Genomic DNA, 16,746 nt, shown 5'->3' on the forward strand with positions numbered 1-16,746 from the left:
ATTAAACAGTCATCATATTTAGATTGTTTTCTGATACAAATTTTTTTTCCTCAGAGTTTTATTAGGGCTGGATACTAAAATGTGTAATATGTTTTTTCCTACATTTATTGATATCTTCCCATGATTTTCCTGTTTATAATTTGTTGATATAATTTATTTTATATATAGATATCTTAATATTAAACCATCTTTGGAGTCCATAAATAAATTCTAAGCAGTCCCCACTATACAGCTAACCCTTGACAAACACGGAGGTTAATACACACATAATTTATAGTCAGCCTTCCATATCCAAAGTTCCTCCACATCTGCAATTTTGACCAACTACAGACTGTGTGGTACTCTAGTATTTACTACTGAAAAATATTGACAGATGAGCAGACCCACACAGTTTAAACCTGTGTTGTTCAAGAGTCAATGGTATAGTTCTTTTATCACATTGTTGGATTATGTTGGTTAAAGTTTTAGTTAGAATTTTGTGCCCATATTCCTAAGTGATGTTGCTCTTCCAGAGTTTTATTTTTCTAGTATCTCTTCTCATGTTATGAAGGGTGTATAAAATGAACTTGGAGAGGTTTTCATCATTTTTAATGTACCAGAAAAATATCAGCAACATTTGAAATATCCACTCCTATTATGTTAGAAAGAACACAGGTGGTGCTTTTTAATTTTTTTTTTCCAATTCTTAGCAAATGTTCTTGTCAAACGTTTCTAATTCAGCTTAGGCGTGAATTTTTGTCATTTATTTAGTACAAGACCATTAATTTCCTCTATGAATTCATGTTTGTTACACATGTTCAGGAGCAAAAGCTGAGACAAGCACTGGTCCCGGGATGGGTCTGTCACTTGGTCCCCCTGTGAGGACCCTTCAAGAAGAAAGCTGTATGCTCCCTCAGTTCCTCAGCTACCACCTCAAGGGTAAAGAAACTTCATGCCTCTATTCAGCTTCTCTCTAGAAACCTGAAAGATCTTATCTACCACAGGGGTTTTCATTTCCAGTTAACTAGCTCTGTCTTGCCTAGAGAGGGCGAAAAGTCCTTCACTAATTTACTTTATCGGAAAACTATCAGAGCCAAGGCTACAGAATCTTGCCCTATCTTCCCAAAATCCCCATGATTCTCTCACCAGCTAATTTTTAATTTTTTGATGATACATGTTTGCTAATACCATGCTGCCATTTTACCTACACAGTTTCCCATGATTAACATTCAAAAATGGTAATTTCCTCACACCTACCTCAAAATCCGCGTGTCTGTGAATATCCTCTGCTCGCTGCCTGCTCAGGATAAATTCAGCTTCATTTGCTACTCTTACTAGATGATCCCTCATCGTTTGGCTAAGCAACCTATAGAGAGATAAACATTGTCAAATAAATATAAGTATACACACTATTCACTGCTCAAAGGTGGTGTATTTTGTTACTTGGGAGAGGGAAGAACATTTACTCTCCTTTTCTGACATCATACCAAATGGACTGTTATTTCACACTAAATAATTGAAGAACATAAGAGCAAAAAGTTATTCCTCTGGCAAGGGCAGATTCACTTTTATCAAACTAACTATCCAACAAAAGCAACTGAAAATGCTAAATTAAATTTATGTTTTAATCTTTTTTAGGGTATTGGAGAGATTCCAAGGTAGCCAAGATTTAAAGAGCCAGGATCCTAGAGAAGATATTCAACATGACTTTTCCCACTAACGCATTTGCTATTTGAAGGTGAGAACAGAGAAGCTAAATAGAGCTGTTACAAGTCTTATAGAGCTAGGGAGACAAAAATTGAATTTTATAAACCTGTCAAGGTGGAGGAATCCTAGTAGTTTACCCAGGCTTACAAAAAGAGCCCAAGTATACCCTACGAAACAGACAAGACCAGTTCTCAAAAACATGAAAACAACAGACCTTCAAACAACATTATGGCAATTTGCACTTAGGTTAACTGGCAGCCAAAAAACTAAACAAAATTTTCAGAATCTCATAGGGTAAGGAGAAAAAAGAAAACATAAAAAACAGCACAGTAGACTCATGGTAAAACTCTGGGTTTTAAGAAGACCTAGAGGGACTTCCTAGGTGGTGCAGTGGTTAAGAATCCGCCTGCCAGGGACTTCCCTGGTGGTCCAGTGGGTAAGACTCTGCACTTCCAATCCAGGGGGTCAGGGTTCGATCCCAGGTCAGGTAACTAGATCCCACAAGCCTCAACTAAGATCCAGCACAGCCTAAATAAATAAATAAATATTTAATAAAAAAAAAAAAAAAAAAAAGAATCCGCCTGCCAATGCAGGGGACACGCTGCTCCAGGAAGATCCCACATGCTGCAGAGCAAGTAAGCTCATGCCCCACAACTATTGAGCCTGCGCTCTAGAGCCCATGAGCCACAGCTATTGAGCATATGTGCCACAATTACTGAAGCCCACACACCTAGAGCCCACACTACGCAACAAGAGAAGCCACCCACAATGAAGAGTAGCCCCTGCTCACTGCAAGTAGAGAAAGCCCATGTGCAGCAACGAAGACCCAATGCAGCCAATTAATTAATTAATTAATTAATTTAAAAAAAAGAAGACCTAGAAGGGCTAGTTAGGAGTAGGCAAACAGTAAATAGGGCAAACTTCCACAAAGATTTTAAAAATTTCAGCTTTGAATCAGCTGTCTTAAATTAACATAATTGGCACCTAATCTAACTGCTAATCAAAAATCAAAAGGAAATCCTCTCTAGAGGAAGATATCATCATCTAGACACTGTTAAACACAATTTCCTGCAATACTAAATACAATGTCCAACATTCAATCACCAATGAACTTGACATATACACACTACCATATAATAAAATAGATAACGAATAAGGATCTACTGTATGGCACAGGGAACTCTACTCAATACTCTGTAATGACCTATATGGGAAAAGAACCTAAAAAAGAGTGGATATATGCATATGTATAACTGATTCACTTTGCTGTACAGCAGAAAATAACACAACACTGTAAATCAACTATACTCCAATAAAACTTTTTTTAAAGATCACCAATGAACAGGTAAAATAAGAGAAAACATCAAATGAACAAAAACCAAACAGAAGCAAACTCACAGAAAATCAAGATAGTAACGTTTCATAGTGAAACCGAGCAGGACACTGTGGGGCTCCTGGGTATGGAAGCCTTCCCATGTCCCCCATTCCCTGTTTGTATGGAACAGACACCAGCCTCCATGGCCCTCCCTAAGTTCCAAAGGGGAGATTCGAACAGTTGCTAAACAGGGAAGGGAAAGGATGCAGAGACAAGTGAGGAGCAGCCAAAAAACAACAGTGCAGCCTTGGGGAAGGGTCCTGGTTCTGCCTCAAGGGTATAAAACAGTATCTTTTATGCTCTTTATAGAACTAAAACCCCCAATAAATGGAAGATATCAGCATTCTTCATTCCAGAGAAGAGCACCTGAAGCCAGATTAAAGGAACCAGAGAAGCTCAGCAAAAGATTAGCTGAGACCAGATTAAAGGAGTGCAGGCTCTATACACACCCTAATTTTATCAGCAACCCACCCTTGAACCATTGCTATAAAAATTCCTCACCAAATCCTCCCAGGTTGGGATACACCATTTCTGAGGGCAGGAGCCCTGTGTCCCCCTTTGCCTGGCAAAGCAATAAAGCTATTCTTTTCTATTTCACCCAGAACTCTGTCTCCAAGATTCGATTTGGCACCAGTGCACAGAGACCAAGTTTTCGGCATCATAATGAATTCCAATCCCAATCTCAGCATAAGGTCCTTCTGTGTAATTTGGCAAATTTACTCTAAAAGTTATAGGAAAATGTAAAGAATAAAGCACAGCTGAGACACTGTGGAAGAAGGGAAAAGAGGACGGATAATAACCATAATCATAACAGAGGATTTATACTATCAAATATTATAAAGATACAGTAATTAAGACAATGTGGTACTGGGGCAAAGACAGATGAACAGACTAATGAAACAAGATGTCCAGAGACAGACAAAAATATATATATATTTAGAAACATATATATTTATATAAATTTATAATTATATAAATTTATATTTATAATTATATAAATATGCTATGTATAAATATTTAATATGGAAATATATTTATATATAAATATTTAATATAGAAATATATACATTATATTTTTCACCAGATTCCGTATTTATGGCAGAGGCACTTCTGCAACAAGTAAGAGGAAGATGGAATTTTTCAATAAATGGTCCTGGATCGACCAATTGATGTTCATATGGACAAAATTAACCTTGACTACTATCTCAAACCATACAAACAGATCAATTCCAAATGGATCACAGACAAGACCTAAACACTTCTAGAAGAAGATTACATAAGAGAGTATCTTCAGGACTTAGGTTAAAATAAAGATTTCTTTAACCAAACATAAAGTACGCATACCATAAAGAAAATTATTGATAAAATTAACAATTTATGCTTATGAAAGCCAACATTAAGAGAATTAAAAGGCAAACTTTAGGAAGGGAGATCTGAAATACTTATAGTCAACAAGGAAATTATATGTGATATACATAAGAAATTCTTACAAATAAAGACAATAACCACAATAAATAAAAACGACCAAAGTACAAAAATAAGCACTTCACAAAAGATTTTCAAATGGCAATTAAGTTCACGAAAAGGTGCTGCGGTGTACAGGATTATTAATCATCAGGGAGATACAAATTAAAGCCATAAAAAATATACTACATCCCACCAGAATCACCATATTAAAAAAAAAGAGACTCAAAATTGGCAACGATATGAAACTACAGGGACTCACAAAATCACAAAATATACTTAAGAGGATGTTTACAGCAACTTTATTTATAACAGCCAAACACTAGCAACTATCTAAATGCCCATTAAGAATAAAATGAATTTTTTAAATGGTAGAATATCCATATAATAAAACACTAAACAGTATCTAAAAGAAACAACTACTGTTATGCACAACAAAGTTAATTTCACTAACAGTGTTAATAAAAGGCACACCAAAGAATATATACCATAAGAATCACCTTGTATAAAAAAATGTTTTTTTAACTAATTTATGCTAATAAAAGTCAAGAGTTTAAGAGATGATTAACTTTGGTGATACCAGAGACCTCTCCATACACCGATTCGTATGGAACGTTAGTAATGATCATACACTTTTAAACACTGCAAAAAAAAATTACCTTGAATATATCAACAATCGACCCATTCTTGGTAAATGCTTCCATTACACCACCCACCACCTACCATACATACCAACAGAGTGATTCGTTTTATATAAATGGGAGGCTTCTGGAATACGTTATGTAAAGGTCTTCTAAATTCCCTTCCTCAAAGGAATTGGAAAGAGAATGGGCAGGGCTAGGATCATGTTTTTTAGGTAAACAGCAAGAGTAGCTAAACTGCAATTAGATAATACCCACCTATAAAAGTCAGACCCAACAGTCATCAACAATGGCATGTCTACAGACATTCCATGGGGTTCCTGCATTTCTCTGTATCAACATTTTTATCAAAAATATAAATTAACACAGATGCAAAAAAACCAACTTATGATTAGGAAGGGAGAAAGGGGCGGGGGGAGGGATAAATTAGGAGATTGGGGAGGGATAAATTAGGAGATTGGGATTGACATATACACACTACTATATATAAAATAGATAACTAATAAGGACCTGCTGTACAGCACAGGGAACTCTCTACTCAATACTCTGTAATGACCTATATGGGACAAGAATCTAAAAAGGAGTGGATATATGTATATGTATAACTGATTCACTTTGCTGTACACTTGAAACTAACACAAAATTGTAAATCAATTACTTTATACTCCAATAAAAATTAATTTAAAAAATATATATTATAGACTTTGATACAAAGCAATCATTATGCTCCTAGTAACTTGCCATATGAATATGTCCTTCCAAGTGCAGAAAGATGTGTCTGTGTATGAGGAATTTCCCTAAAACACTTAATAAAAGTCAAAAACTGAAAGAACCAAAATACACAATCATATAATGAGATAGATTCTTCTGAATTAACACTGGAAGTTTTTCCACAATATATTATTAAGTGGGAAAAATTTTTGATGAATATTATGTACAATATGAGTTTGGGAAAAATATAAAAGAAACGATACCAAATTGCCAATCATCTAGAACAAGGGCAGAATCACTAGAATTACGGCATGTGAGCCAAACCTGGCCTGCCAACAATTTTTGTTTATAAAGTTTTACTGGAATAAAGTCATGCCATGCCCCGCGCATCTGTTTAACTATTATCTATGGCTGTTATCACATTATACTACTATATTAAGTAGTGACAGAGACCATACAGCCTGCCAGGTCTAAAATACTATCTGGCCCTTTACAAAAAAAAAAGTGTTCCACCCCCTTCTCTAGAAAGTTAGGCTATATGACCTCCTCCTCATATTTTCCTATTGTTTTAAGTTTTACAACAAGCAATAATTAAAAGAACGGAAAACAGGAAATCACTAAGGAAAATAAAAAGGCTTTCTGCTCTTCTACCACTTTTTCCATATCTTTATTAAGTTTGTATACACTACTTATAATTTGATTCCAGATCTGTCAGACCCTCTCCATTATCCCCAAACTGTCTCTCAGTCACTTTAAAAGTTAATGCAATGTCCTATCTATGATTTTTGGGTAACATCACTAGGATAAACAGTACACATTCAGGCACTACAGATGAAAACAATCCCTAGTGCAATTTTAAAACCTGCTAATGAATAACTTCCTATGACTCTACAGATAGAGAAAGCAACTGCCTTCATGAGTATAGATGTGAAATACTGGTTTGTGCTTCTTAGTTTCTCTCTAGAGACCAAAAACCACATTGTGAATTTAACATCAATACACTGCCTCACAGCACTTAAATATTAATTGAACTGATTAGTCACTGGCACACCATCCTTCCAGTCCCCAAACAAGCAACCTCAAAGTTATTCTAGTTCCTCCCTCTTCACTACCACCTTCCTCCAGGTCCCTAATCCATCAGCGAATACTGTCAATTTCACCAGGTCCTAAAAATCAAGCCTTAACCATCTCATACACAATATAACTGAATAAATCTTCTGCATGCTTACTCTAATCTACAACACTTCTGTCCACAATTCCCTCTGCCTTCCGAATCACTGCCAAGTATCTATTCAATACCTACTATGCTGTAAATACTAAGCTAGGCACTGGAGATGAAATTTCCTTATATTTTAGTTGGGGAGGAAGAGAATACTCTGAGGTCCTTTCCAGCTTTAAATACAGATAGAAGTTCTATGGTGGACACACTATAAAGTGACCTCCAATGAGTCAAGGTCTTGTATGATCCCACCCCACTGAGTTTAACCAGGGCAGAATCTTGGACTTGGTTCTAGGAAACAGAATATGGCAAAGATGATGGGATAGACATTCCTTAATTAGGTTACTTTATGTAGCAAAGGTGATGAGATAGACACTCTTGTGATACATTACATTATATAGGCTCTGCCTTGGCTTACAAGAGATTCTCCCATCAGCCTTGAAAAAGTAACCTACCATGGTGTGAGAGGGCCATGTGACAAGGGGCTAGGATAGCCTCTAGGAGCTGAGATCAGATCCTAGTGACAGCCAGCAAGAAAATGGAGACCTCAGTCGTACAGGTAAAAGGAAATGAATTCTGCTAACAACCACGTGAGCTTAGAACACAACTTGTCTAACACCTTTACTGCAGACTTGTAAAATTCTCAGTAGAGAATCCAGTTGAGCTGTGTCCAGGTGCCTGATCCAAAGAAATTGCAAGATAGTAAATGTATGTTGCTTCAAGCTGCAACGTTTGTGGGAATTTGTTATGTGTGAACAGAAAAGCAATACAAATACAATTAGGACATAAGAATACATGTGCTATCAAAATTCAGTAGAAGCCAAGATCCCTACAAGCTCCTCAGGATGAAAAAAAAAAAAAAAGCACCGACAGAGGGCTAGAGCATGAAATGAGCCTTAAATAAAGGGCAAAAGCACAAAGGAGAGGAAAGATCATTGTGGACAACAGTATGAACAAAGTTATGAAGAGCGGAAAAAATGTGTTATATTTTGAAGAGAATGAAAACACCCCTTCCTGCCATTTATTTTTCAAGATGGACAAAACGCACAGATATCTAGACAGACAGATAGACAGATAATATCATCTTATGGGGGTTTCTGTGTGTGTGCTTTGCATAAAGGTAACATGTTGTACAAAACAAACAAAAACAAAAACAAAATGCAACACTTAAATAATGAAACAACAATAGGAAGGCCCCAATTCCCTTTCCTGTCCATTTTTCAGAATGAGCTGCATAACCATTAACAGTTTATGTTCCTGTCCTTAAATTTTTCTAAACTTATAAAAACATATATGGTATCTGTGGCATACATGTACATATATAGTAACTATGCATATGTGTATATAAATACTTACGTACACATGTGTAAAGGAGTCCTACCATACAAAGCGATTTATTTTACTTCATGGTGCACCACTATGATAGAGAATTTTTGTGGCTGGAATCTAACATAACTTATTAAACCAGCCTCTTATTCAGAGATCATTCTTTCTTGCTTTCTCTGCCCTGACTGCTAACATCATTGCTATTTACCTAGTTACTGAAGCTAGAAATATCAGTCATTTTTGACTTTTCCCTCCTCATCATCCTTCACATTCAGCAGACCAAGTATTGTTCACTCTACCTCCACAATAACTCTAAAAGCTGTTTCTCTCTGTAACATTTTCCAGTGCCTCGACCCTCAACATCATGGCTTCAGTTATTACAATAGCCTCCATCAAATGTCTGGCCATTAATCTCATTATTCTAGCCAACGCCTCATCGGGGTCATTTTTCTGAAAAGAAAACCTGATGATCACTGTACACTTTTTGAAGTTTAAACTACCTTCCCATGATCTCCAGAAATTTTGCTACTCCTTTATACCAGTGGTCCCCAACCTTTCTGGCACCAGGGACCACAGGCCGGTAGCGGTACGCAGTCCAGGGGTTAGGGACCCCTGATTTATACTGTAAAACTGCTTCCTCAAACATTACACCTTGTACTTTTACACCTCTTTACATCTGTTCCTACTATTTTCTCAGTCAGGAAAGACATCACTTCTTATTCCATCTTGCCTATCTTATTAATCCTTCAAAGCAAAACTCAAGATTTAACTACATAAAAACCTTTCTGATCCTACATATGTTGTCCCTCAATAGAACTAAAAAACAAAAGGTACATATGCCTTGTTTGTGGTACTCATTACACTGTATCATTCTGTATGACACCATCTCAATTGTGTATTTACAAGTCTGTCTTCCATTGTACCAACCTTGAGTAAATTATCCTTATCTCCAGAGTACAGAATGGTGCCTAATCATTGTTAGGGGACTAGCAGTGCTTGCATGGGAAATAAACCCTCTGCACATTTGCTTATGCCAGGCAATTCCAGACCACTATGTGAGGAATACAAAGATACATAAAACTGACCACAGGGAGTTTACAACCTAACACAGGAAGTTAGGACTACATGCAAATAGCAAGCTAACTGTTATAAGTACCTTAAGGTTCTTAAAACATTTTCTTCCTTTATCTTCTTCAACACAATATAGCACATTGATGATTTTCCTCCTACTTAGTAGCTGCTTCTTCACTATCTCCTTTTCTGCCACCTCCTTCTTGCATTACCCCTAAATTTTATAGTTTCCCAGAGCTCAGTTCTGTGCCCCTTTCTCTATCTAAATTATTTCATCTACCCTATGGCCTTTAAATTTCACCTGCGTGCTGCTGATTCCCATATCTCTAACACTACTCTGGGCCCTGTGATTTCAACCCACACAGTCAGCTGTCGAACTGAAATCTTCACTTGTATGCCCAATGGGCATTTCAAACTTAACATTTCCAAAACAGAACTCTTGATTTTACCTGCCGACTGTCAATAAAAACTCTTCCTCTATCCCTACCTCAATTTTTCCTATTTCAATAAATACCTCCTAAGTTCCCTTAAATAGAACCCTAGGATTAATTCTTGATTTATCTTTCCCTCACCTCCAAATCTAATTCATGAAGGCAAGTTCTACAGCTTTAACTCTTAAACTTCTCACATATTTATTTATCTCCATCACCACTGCTATCACATCAGTCTAAGCCGCCTTCACCTCTTGCCTGAAATATTTCAGTAGTATCTTCAGTGATATATCTGCTTCCATTCTTGCCCCATGCCCGATCACAATTCGTTGTATTTTTTATATTTTTACTTTTTTCCCTTTTTTGGCTACACCAAGTGGCTTGTGGAATCTTAGTTCTCCAATCAGAGATTGAACTTGGGCCCTCAGCAATGAAACCGTGGAGTCCTAAATACTGGGCCACCAGGGAATTCCCCACAATTCATGCATTCTTTAAAAACATAGCTCATGGTGTATAGAAAACTGGATAACCACATACAAAAGAATGAAGTCGGACCTTTATCTCAGACCATGTATAAAAATTAACTCCAATGGATTAAAGATATAAGTATAATACCTACAAATATAAAACACAGAAGAAAACATAGGTGGAAAAGCTTCATAACCTCTGACTTGGCAATGATTTCTTGGATATGACACCAAAAGCACAGGCAACAAAAGAAAAAAATTAATTAAACTACATCAAAATTTAGAAGTTCTATGCATCAAAGAACATAATCAACAAAGTAAAAAGGCAATCCACAGAATGGGAGAAAATATTTGCAAATCATACACCTGATGAGGTGTTAATATCCAAAGTATATTAAAAAAAAAAAACTTATACAACTCAACAACAAAAATAAATAAATAACAATTCAAAAGTGGGCAAACTACGGAATGGCTATTTCCCAGAGAAGATGTAAAATAGCTAATAACACAAGAAAAGAGGCTAAACATCACTAATCATTAAGGAAATGCCCAATAAAAACCACAATGAAATACTACCTCACACTCATTAGGATGGCTACTAACAAAGAAACCCAGAAAATTAGAGTTGGCAAGGATATGGAGAAACTGAAAACCTTGAGCACTGTGAGGGAGAATGCGAAACTGTGCAGCCACTAAGGAAAGCAGTATAGCAGTTCTTCAAAAACTTAAAATATGATCCACATCTCATATGAATCATACATGTGTCATATGACCCAGCAATTCTACTTCTGGGTATATAGCCAAAGGAATCCAAAGCAGGGACTAGCAGCATTACTCACAGAAACCAAAAGGTGGAAGCAACTCAGTGTCCATCAACAGGGAAAAGACAAGTAAAATGTGGTATATACATATGATGGAATATTACTCGGCCTTAAAAAGGAAGGAAATTCTAATACGTGCTACAACATGGATGAATACCTTAAGATACCACGCTAAGTGAAAAACAGCCAGAAGCAAAGGACAAATACTGTATGATTCTACTAATATGAGATGCCTAGAGTAATTAGGTTCATCAACACAGAAAGTACAACAGTGGCTGCCAGGGGCCGGGGGTAGGAAGGAATGGGTACAGAGTTTCAGCACAGCAAGATGAAACGAGCTCTGGAGATGCTTGCTGACAATGGTTGTGATATAAAAGTGAATGTACTTAATGCCACTGAATTGTACACTTTAAAGTGGTTAAAGTGGTTAGTTTTATATTATGTGTTTTTTACCACAGTTAAAAATAAGTAAATTAAAACCTAAAAAATAAACACTTCACTTAAATGTCACTATCAAAAAAACAAAACATAAAACCCTAAGTCATATCATGCCACTCCTCTGTTTAAAACTCTGCCAACATATTCTTACCAAATCAGATTAAAGCCATATTTCCGACCACAGCTTACAAGGACCTATGTGACTGGAAACCTAGATACTTTTCACATTTCCAAACCTCACTCTTTCTCTTAGTCATTTTGCTCCAGCCACTCAGGCCTTTTATTTGTTTCAATAATTCACAAATATCATTCCCTCCTCAAGGCCTTTGTTCTTGATATTTCCTCACCTTAAAATGTTGTGACCTAGATCTCAAACTGGCTACTTCTCTTCATTCAAATCAAGTGTCACTTCTTCAAAAATCTCCTCTAAACATGCTATCGTGGCTTCCCTATAAACTCTCCCCTCTTCACTCTCATAACAGTATCCTATATTGTTTTCTTCCAAGCATTTATTACTACTTGAATTATCTTATTTGTTCATTCACTTGCTTATTATTTGTCCTCTCCTCTATGACAGCAGAGTCTTATTCACAGCTACATCTTCAGGCTCTAGAAAAGTGCCTGACACAAAGACTACAATCAATAAACAAGTACACAATGAATGACAGAAAATGAGTGTCAAAACCACCCACCCCAACCTACTTTTATCATTTCTTTACTTCCAAAATCTTAATTTCTGTAAGATCTAACTGAATCCTCTTTCCTTCTAAGGAACATTCCACAATTCTACCCTATAAAATAGGCCTTCATTTTATGCCAATCTTGCACCTAATGCTTATTATATACATAGCAGTTATTTTACTTGTTTACACAGTATCATAAAAATTCTATTCGATTACTACGTGTATTACTCTGTCCTCCCTATAAGATCACAAGTGTTTGAGGAAGCGCGTCCTTCACCTACCCTTCTTTTTTAATCAACCACAGCACCTAAGAGGTACTGTTCAGGTAGACTGTACTCAATTATCATTTGATAAATGGACAGTTTGTGACAATGCTTTAAAGTAAAGATTCTCAAGTATTTACATGTATCCAGGTAATTAAAAGCAAAACTCTAGAGCATTCAGATTAGAAAACTATGTCAGAAATTTAAGTTTGAAAAAGTGTCACTGCATAATACAAAATATTACTGCCTAACCTTATTTATTTAAAAGCATATTTTAGAATTTGATTAGGATGTATATAAAATATTTAACATTACTTCCAAAGAAAAAAGAAAGCATATACATTTTTCCTTCATAATTTACAAAATGATTTTAAAATTCAATATCTCAGAAGGCCCTGACTACATGCCTCCCATTTACTTTAAGTTAGACACACAAATATGACATTTCCTTTTACTATGGAAAACATAAAAACTACTTCACAAAATAAGTAATAAGAAATCTAAATGAATAAAGAATTGTTGCTTTTCTAAGAGGCCAATATTTTCCACCTTTGTGCATATTTTCTCAAATATACAAATTATACAGTATTTAGCAACTGTAATTTTACCTAACAGTTGTGAAAACTATTCTAACAAAGAATTACACATCAAAGTTTTAATTATAATGAGCAGTCTCAAAATAGTAGGTTTACTATTTAGTAAATTAAATCTCTAAATGCAGAGCACAAGATGATTCACATATTTTATTATTAAGAAGAAAAACTATGTATAATTTATACCTACAGCGCAAGGAGAAAAAAAAGTGCTTGTGTCAGCCTTAGGAAACAAACAACCCTATCAAGTGACTAACTAGGAAAGATTCACGCTAGCAGCTCAATAAATAACAGTAATGATGACAACTGTCTCCCATAACTACATTACAGCCCATTGTCCACATCTGATTATACTAGTCTAGACCTTGGGTAAGCACATACACACATTTTCAGCAAGAGTTTTCCAATATTACTGCTCTGTTTCCTGGGCTTTCTGTGACCCCCATTAGCAGTAACTGTCAGATTTTCTCTACTAAACATCTTCACCATTGAAGGGAAAGGAAAGTTACCACATTTTTGCATCCTAACAACTGAGAATATGGAAGCAATGTGAATTGGCAATCTCTCTGCCATTGTAATTTCTTTAGAATTAACTACAGAGAATAGTCACAAACCAAATTTGAGAGGAAAAAGTTGTTTCCAAAGTCTTCCTTCCATAATATCACAACTAATAAAACCTCACTTCTCAGACTATATTTCCATTTATCAATATAGTCGCCATTCTTATATTGTAGAAGTATTACATAACTCTCCATGTAATTACCTCTTTGCTCACACACACACACAGCACATTCAGTCATTCAGTATCACAAGAATCCTTAAATTCATACCTCTCTACTGCTTCCTGAGGTAAAGCCCTCAGTAACAACTTTGAGAAAGAGATGCAAAGATTCTAACATCATAGAATATACAATCCTGAAGTCAGAAAGAGCAGACTGATCACCAACAGAAGAATGTTTTTCAACCAACTTTTTAATATTCTTTAACGGGCTTCATACATATTTAAAGCCAATACAGATCTTTCTCAGTTTAGAAATAGGCCAGGTGGTACCTACTTCTGGAGGCCAATACCCTTTATAAGGAAGACTACAACAAAGCCAAACACTTTACTACAACTGGGATAAAGAGCAAATTGTTTCTCCTGAAAATGTAAGAATATAATTGCTTTACACTCTTGTACCAGCTTTTGAGGTACACCAAAGTGAGCCAGCTGTATTTATACATATAACCCCATATGCCCTCCCTCCCGCCACTCTCTCCCGCTCTCCCTGTTCTGGCCCTTTAAGGCATTTTAACAATATGTGCGGTTATGAAACTTCTACACAAACACAAGCATATTCTACAGGCATCCTGAACCCACACCACATTTTTCTGAAAGTTATATACTTCAGCATTGCAGAGAATGGTCACCCGCAACACCAGACGCGTAAAGCCCTTAAACCTAGTGGAATTTAGCATTCTTGCAGAGTGAAAAACATAATTTAAATGCAGCACTATTATTTTACATTGATCAAAACAAAACAAGCCTAAAAAGCAACCACAGCCCAAATCCAGGAAGTGCAGAGAGTCCCAGGCAGGATAAACCCAAGGAGAAACACACCAAGACATACAGCAGTCAAACTGACAAAAATTAAAGACAGAGAAAAGTTATTAAAAGCAACAAGGGAAAAACGACAAATAACATACAAGGGAACTCCCATAAGGTTAACAGCTGATTTCTCAGCAGAAACTCTGCAAGCCAGAAGGGAGTGGCACGATATATTTAAAGTGATGACAGGGAAGAACCTACAACCAAGAATACTCTACCCAGCAAAGATCTCATTCAGATTCGAAGGAGAAATCACAAGCTTTACAGGACAAGTAACAGCTAAGAGAATTCAGCACCACCAAACCACCCCTACAACAAATGCTAAAGGAACTTCTCTAAGCAGGAAACATAAGAGAAGAAAAGGACCTACAGAAACAAAAACAAAACAATTAAGAAAATGGTAATAGGAACATAAATATTGATAATTACCTTGAATGTAAATGGACTAAATGCACCAACCAAAAGACACAGACTGGCTGAATGGATACAGAAACAAGACCCATATATATGCTGACTACAAGTGACCCACTTCAGACCTAGGGACACATACAGACTGAAAGTGAGGGGATGGAAAAAGATATTCCATGCAAATGGAAATCAAAAGAAAGCTGGAGTAGCAATACTCATATCAGATAAAATAGACTTTAAAATAAAAAATGTTACAAGAGACAAGAAAGGACACTACATAAAGATCGAGGGACCAATCCAAGAAGAGATAACAATTATAAATATATATGCACCCAATATAGGAGCACCTCAATACATAAGGCAAATGCTAACAACTATGAAAGAGGAAATCGACAGTAACACAATCACTGTGGGGGACTTTAACACCCCACTTACACCAATGGACAGATCATCCAGACAGAAAATTTATAAGGAAACACAAGCTTTAAATGACACAATAAATCAGCTTGATTTAATAGATATCTATAGGACATTACATCCAAAAACAGCAGATTACACATTCTTCTCAAGTGCACATGGAACATTCTCCAGGATACATCACATTTTGGGTCATAAATCAAGCCTTGGTAAATTCAAGAAAATTGAAATCATATCAAGCATCTTTTCCAACCACAACGCTATGAGATTAGAAATCAATTACAGGAAAAAAACTGTAAAAAACACAAACACATGGAGGCTAAAGAATACGCTACTAAGTAACCAACAGATCACCGAAAAAATCAAAGAGGAAATGAAAAAATACCTAGAGACAAATGACAATGAAAACACAACAATCCAAAACTTAGGGGATGCAGCAAAGACAGTTCTAAGAGGGAAGTTTATAGCGATACAATCCTACCTCAAGAAACAAGAAAAATCCCAAATAAACAATCTAAACTTACACCTAAAGAAACTAAAGAAAGAAGAGCAAACAAAACCCAGTTAGTAGATGGAGAGAAATCATAAAGATCAGAGCAGAAATAAATGAAATACAGACAAAGAAAACAATAGCAAAACTCAATAAAACTAAAAGCTGGTTCTTTGAGAAGATAAATAATATCGATAAACCTCTAGCAAGACTCATCAAGAAAAAGAGGGAGAGGACTCAAATCAATAACATTAGAAAGGAAACAGGAGAAGTTACAACAGACACCGGAGAAATAATAAGCACCATAAGAGATTACTACAAGCAACTATACGCCAATAAAATGGACAACCTGGATGAAATGGACAGATTCTTAGAAAGGTATAACCTTCCAAGACTGAATCAGGAAGACATAGAAAATATGAACAGACCAATCACAAGGAATGAAATTGAAACTGTGATTAAAAAAATCTCCCAACAAACAAAAGTCCAGGACCAGATGGAATCACAGGTGAATTTTATCAAACATTTAGAGAAGAGCTAACACCCATCCTCCTCAAACTCTTCCAAAAAATTGCAGAGGAAGGAACACTCCCAAACTCATTTTATGAAGCCACCATCACCCTGATACCAAAACCAGACAAAAGATACCACAAA

General features: G+C 36.1%; 1 protein-coding gene across 6 annotated transcripts in view; it reads right to left on the reverse strand.

Moving 5' to 3' along the window:
- The window catches only part of LRBA (LPS responsive beige-like anchor protein), a 687,888-nt gene that overhangs the window by 427,274 nt on the left and 243,868 nt on the right, over nucleotides 1–16,746 (reverse strand). For all 6 annotated transcript variants that reach the window (XM_057725704.1, XM_057725703.1, XM_057725702.1 and 3 more), the window contains one exon: nucleotides 1,237–1,345. In XM_057725704.1, coding sequence (XP_057581687.1) covers nucleotides 1,237–1,345 — 109 coding nt within the window. The remainder of the gene's footprint in view (nucleotides 1–1,236; nucleotides 1,346–16,746) is intronic.

Source organism: Hippopotamus amphibius, chromosome 3 (assembly GCF_030028045.1).
Source record: "Hippopotamus amphibius kiboko isolate mHipAmp2 chromosome 3, mHipAmp2.hap2, whole genome shotgun sequence".
NCBI lineage: Eukaryota > Metazoa > Chordata > Mammalia > Artiodactyla > Hippopotamidae > Hippopotamus > Hippopotamus amphibius.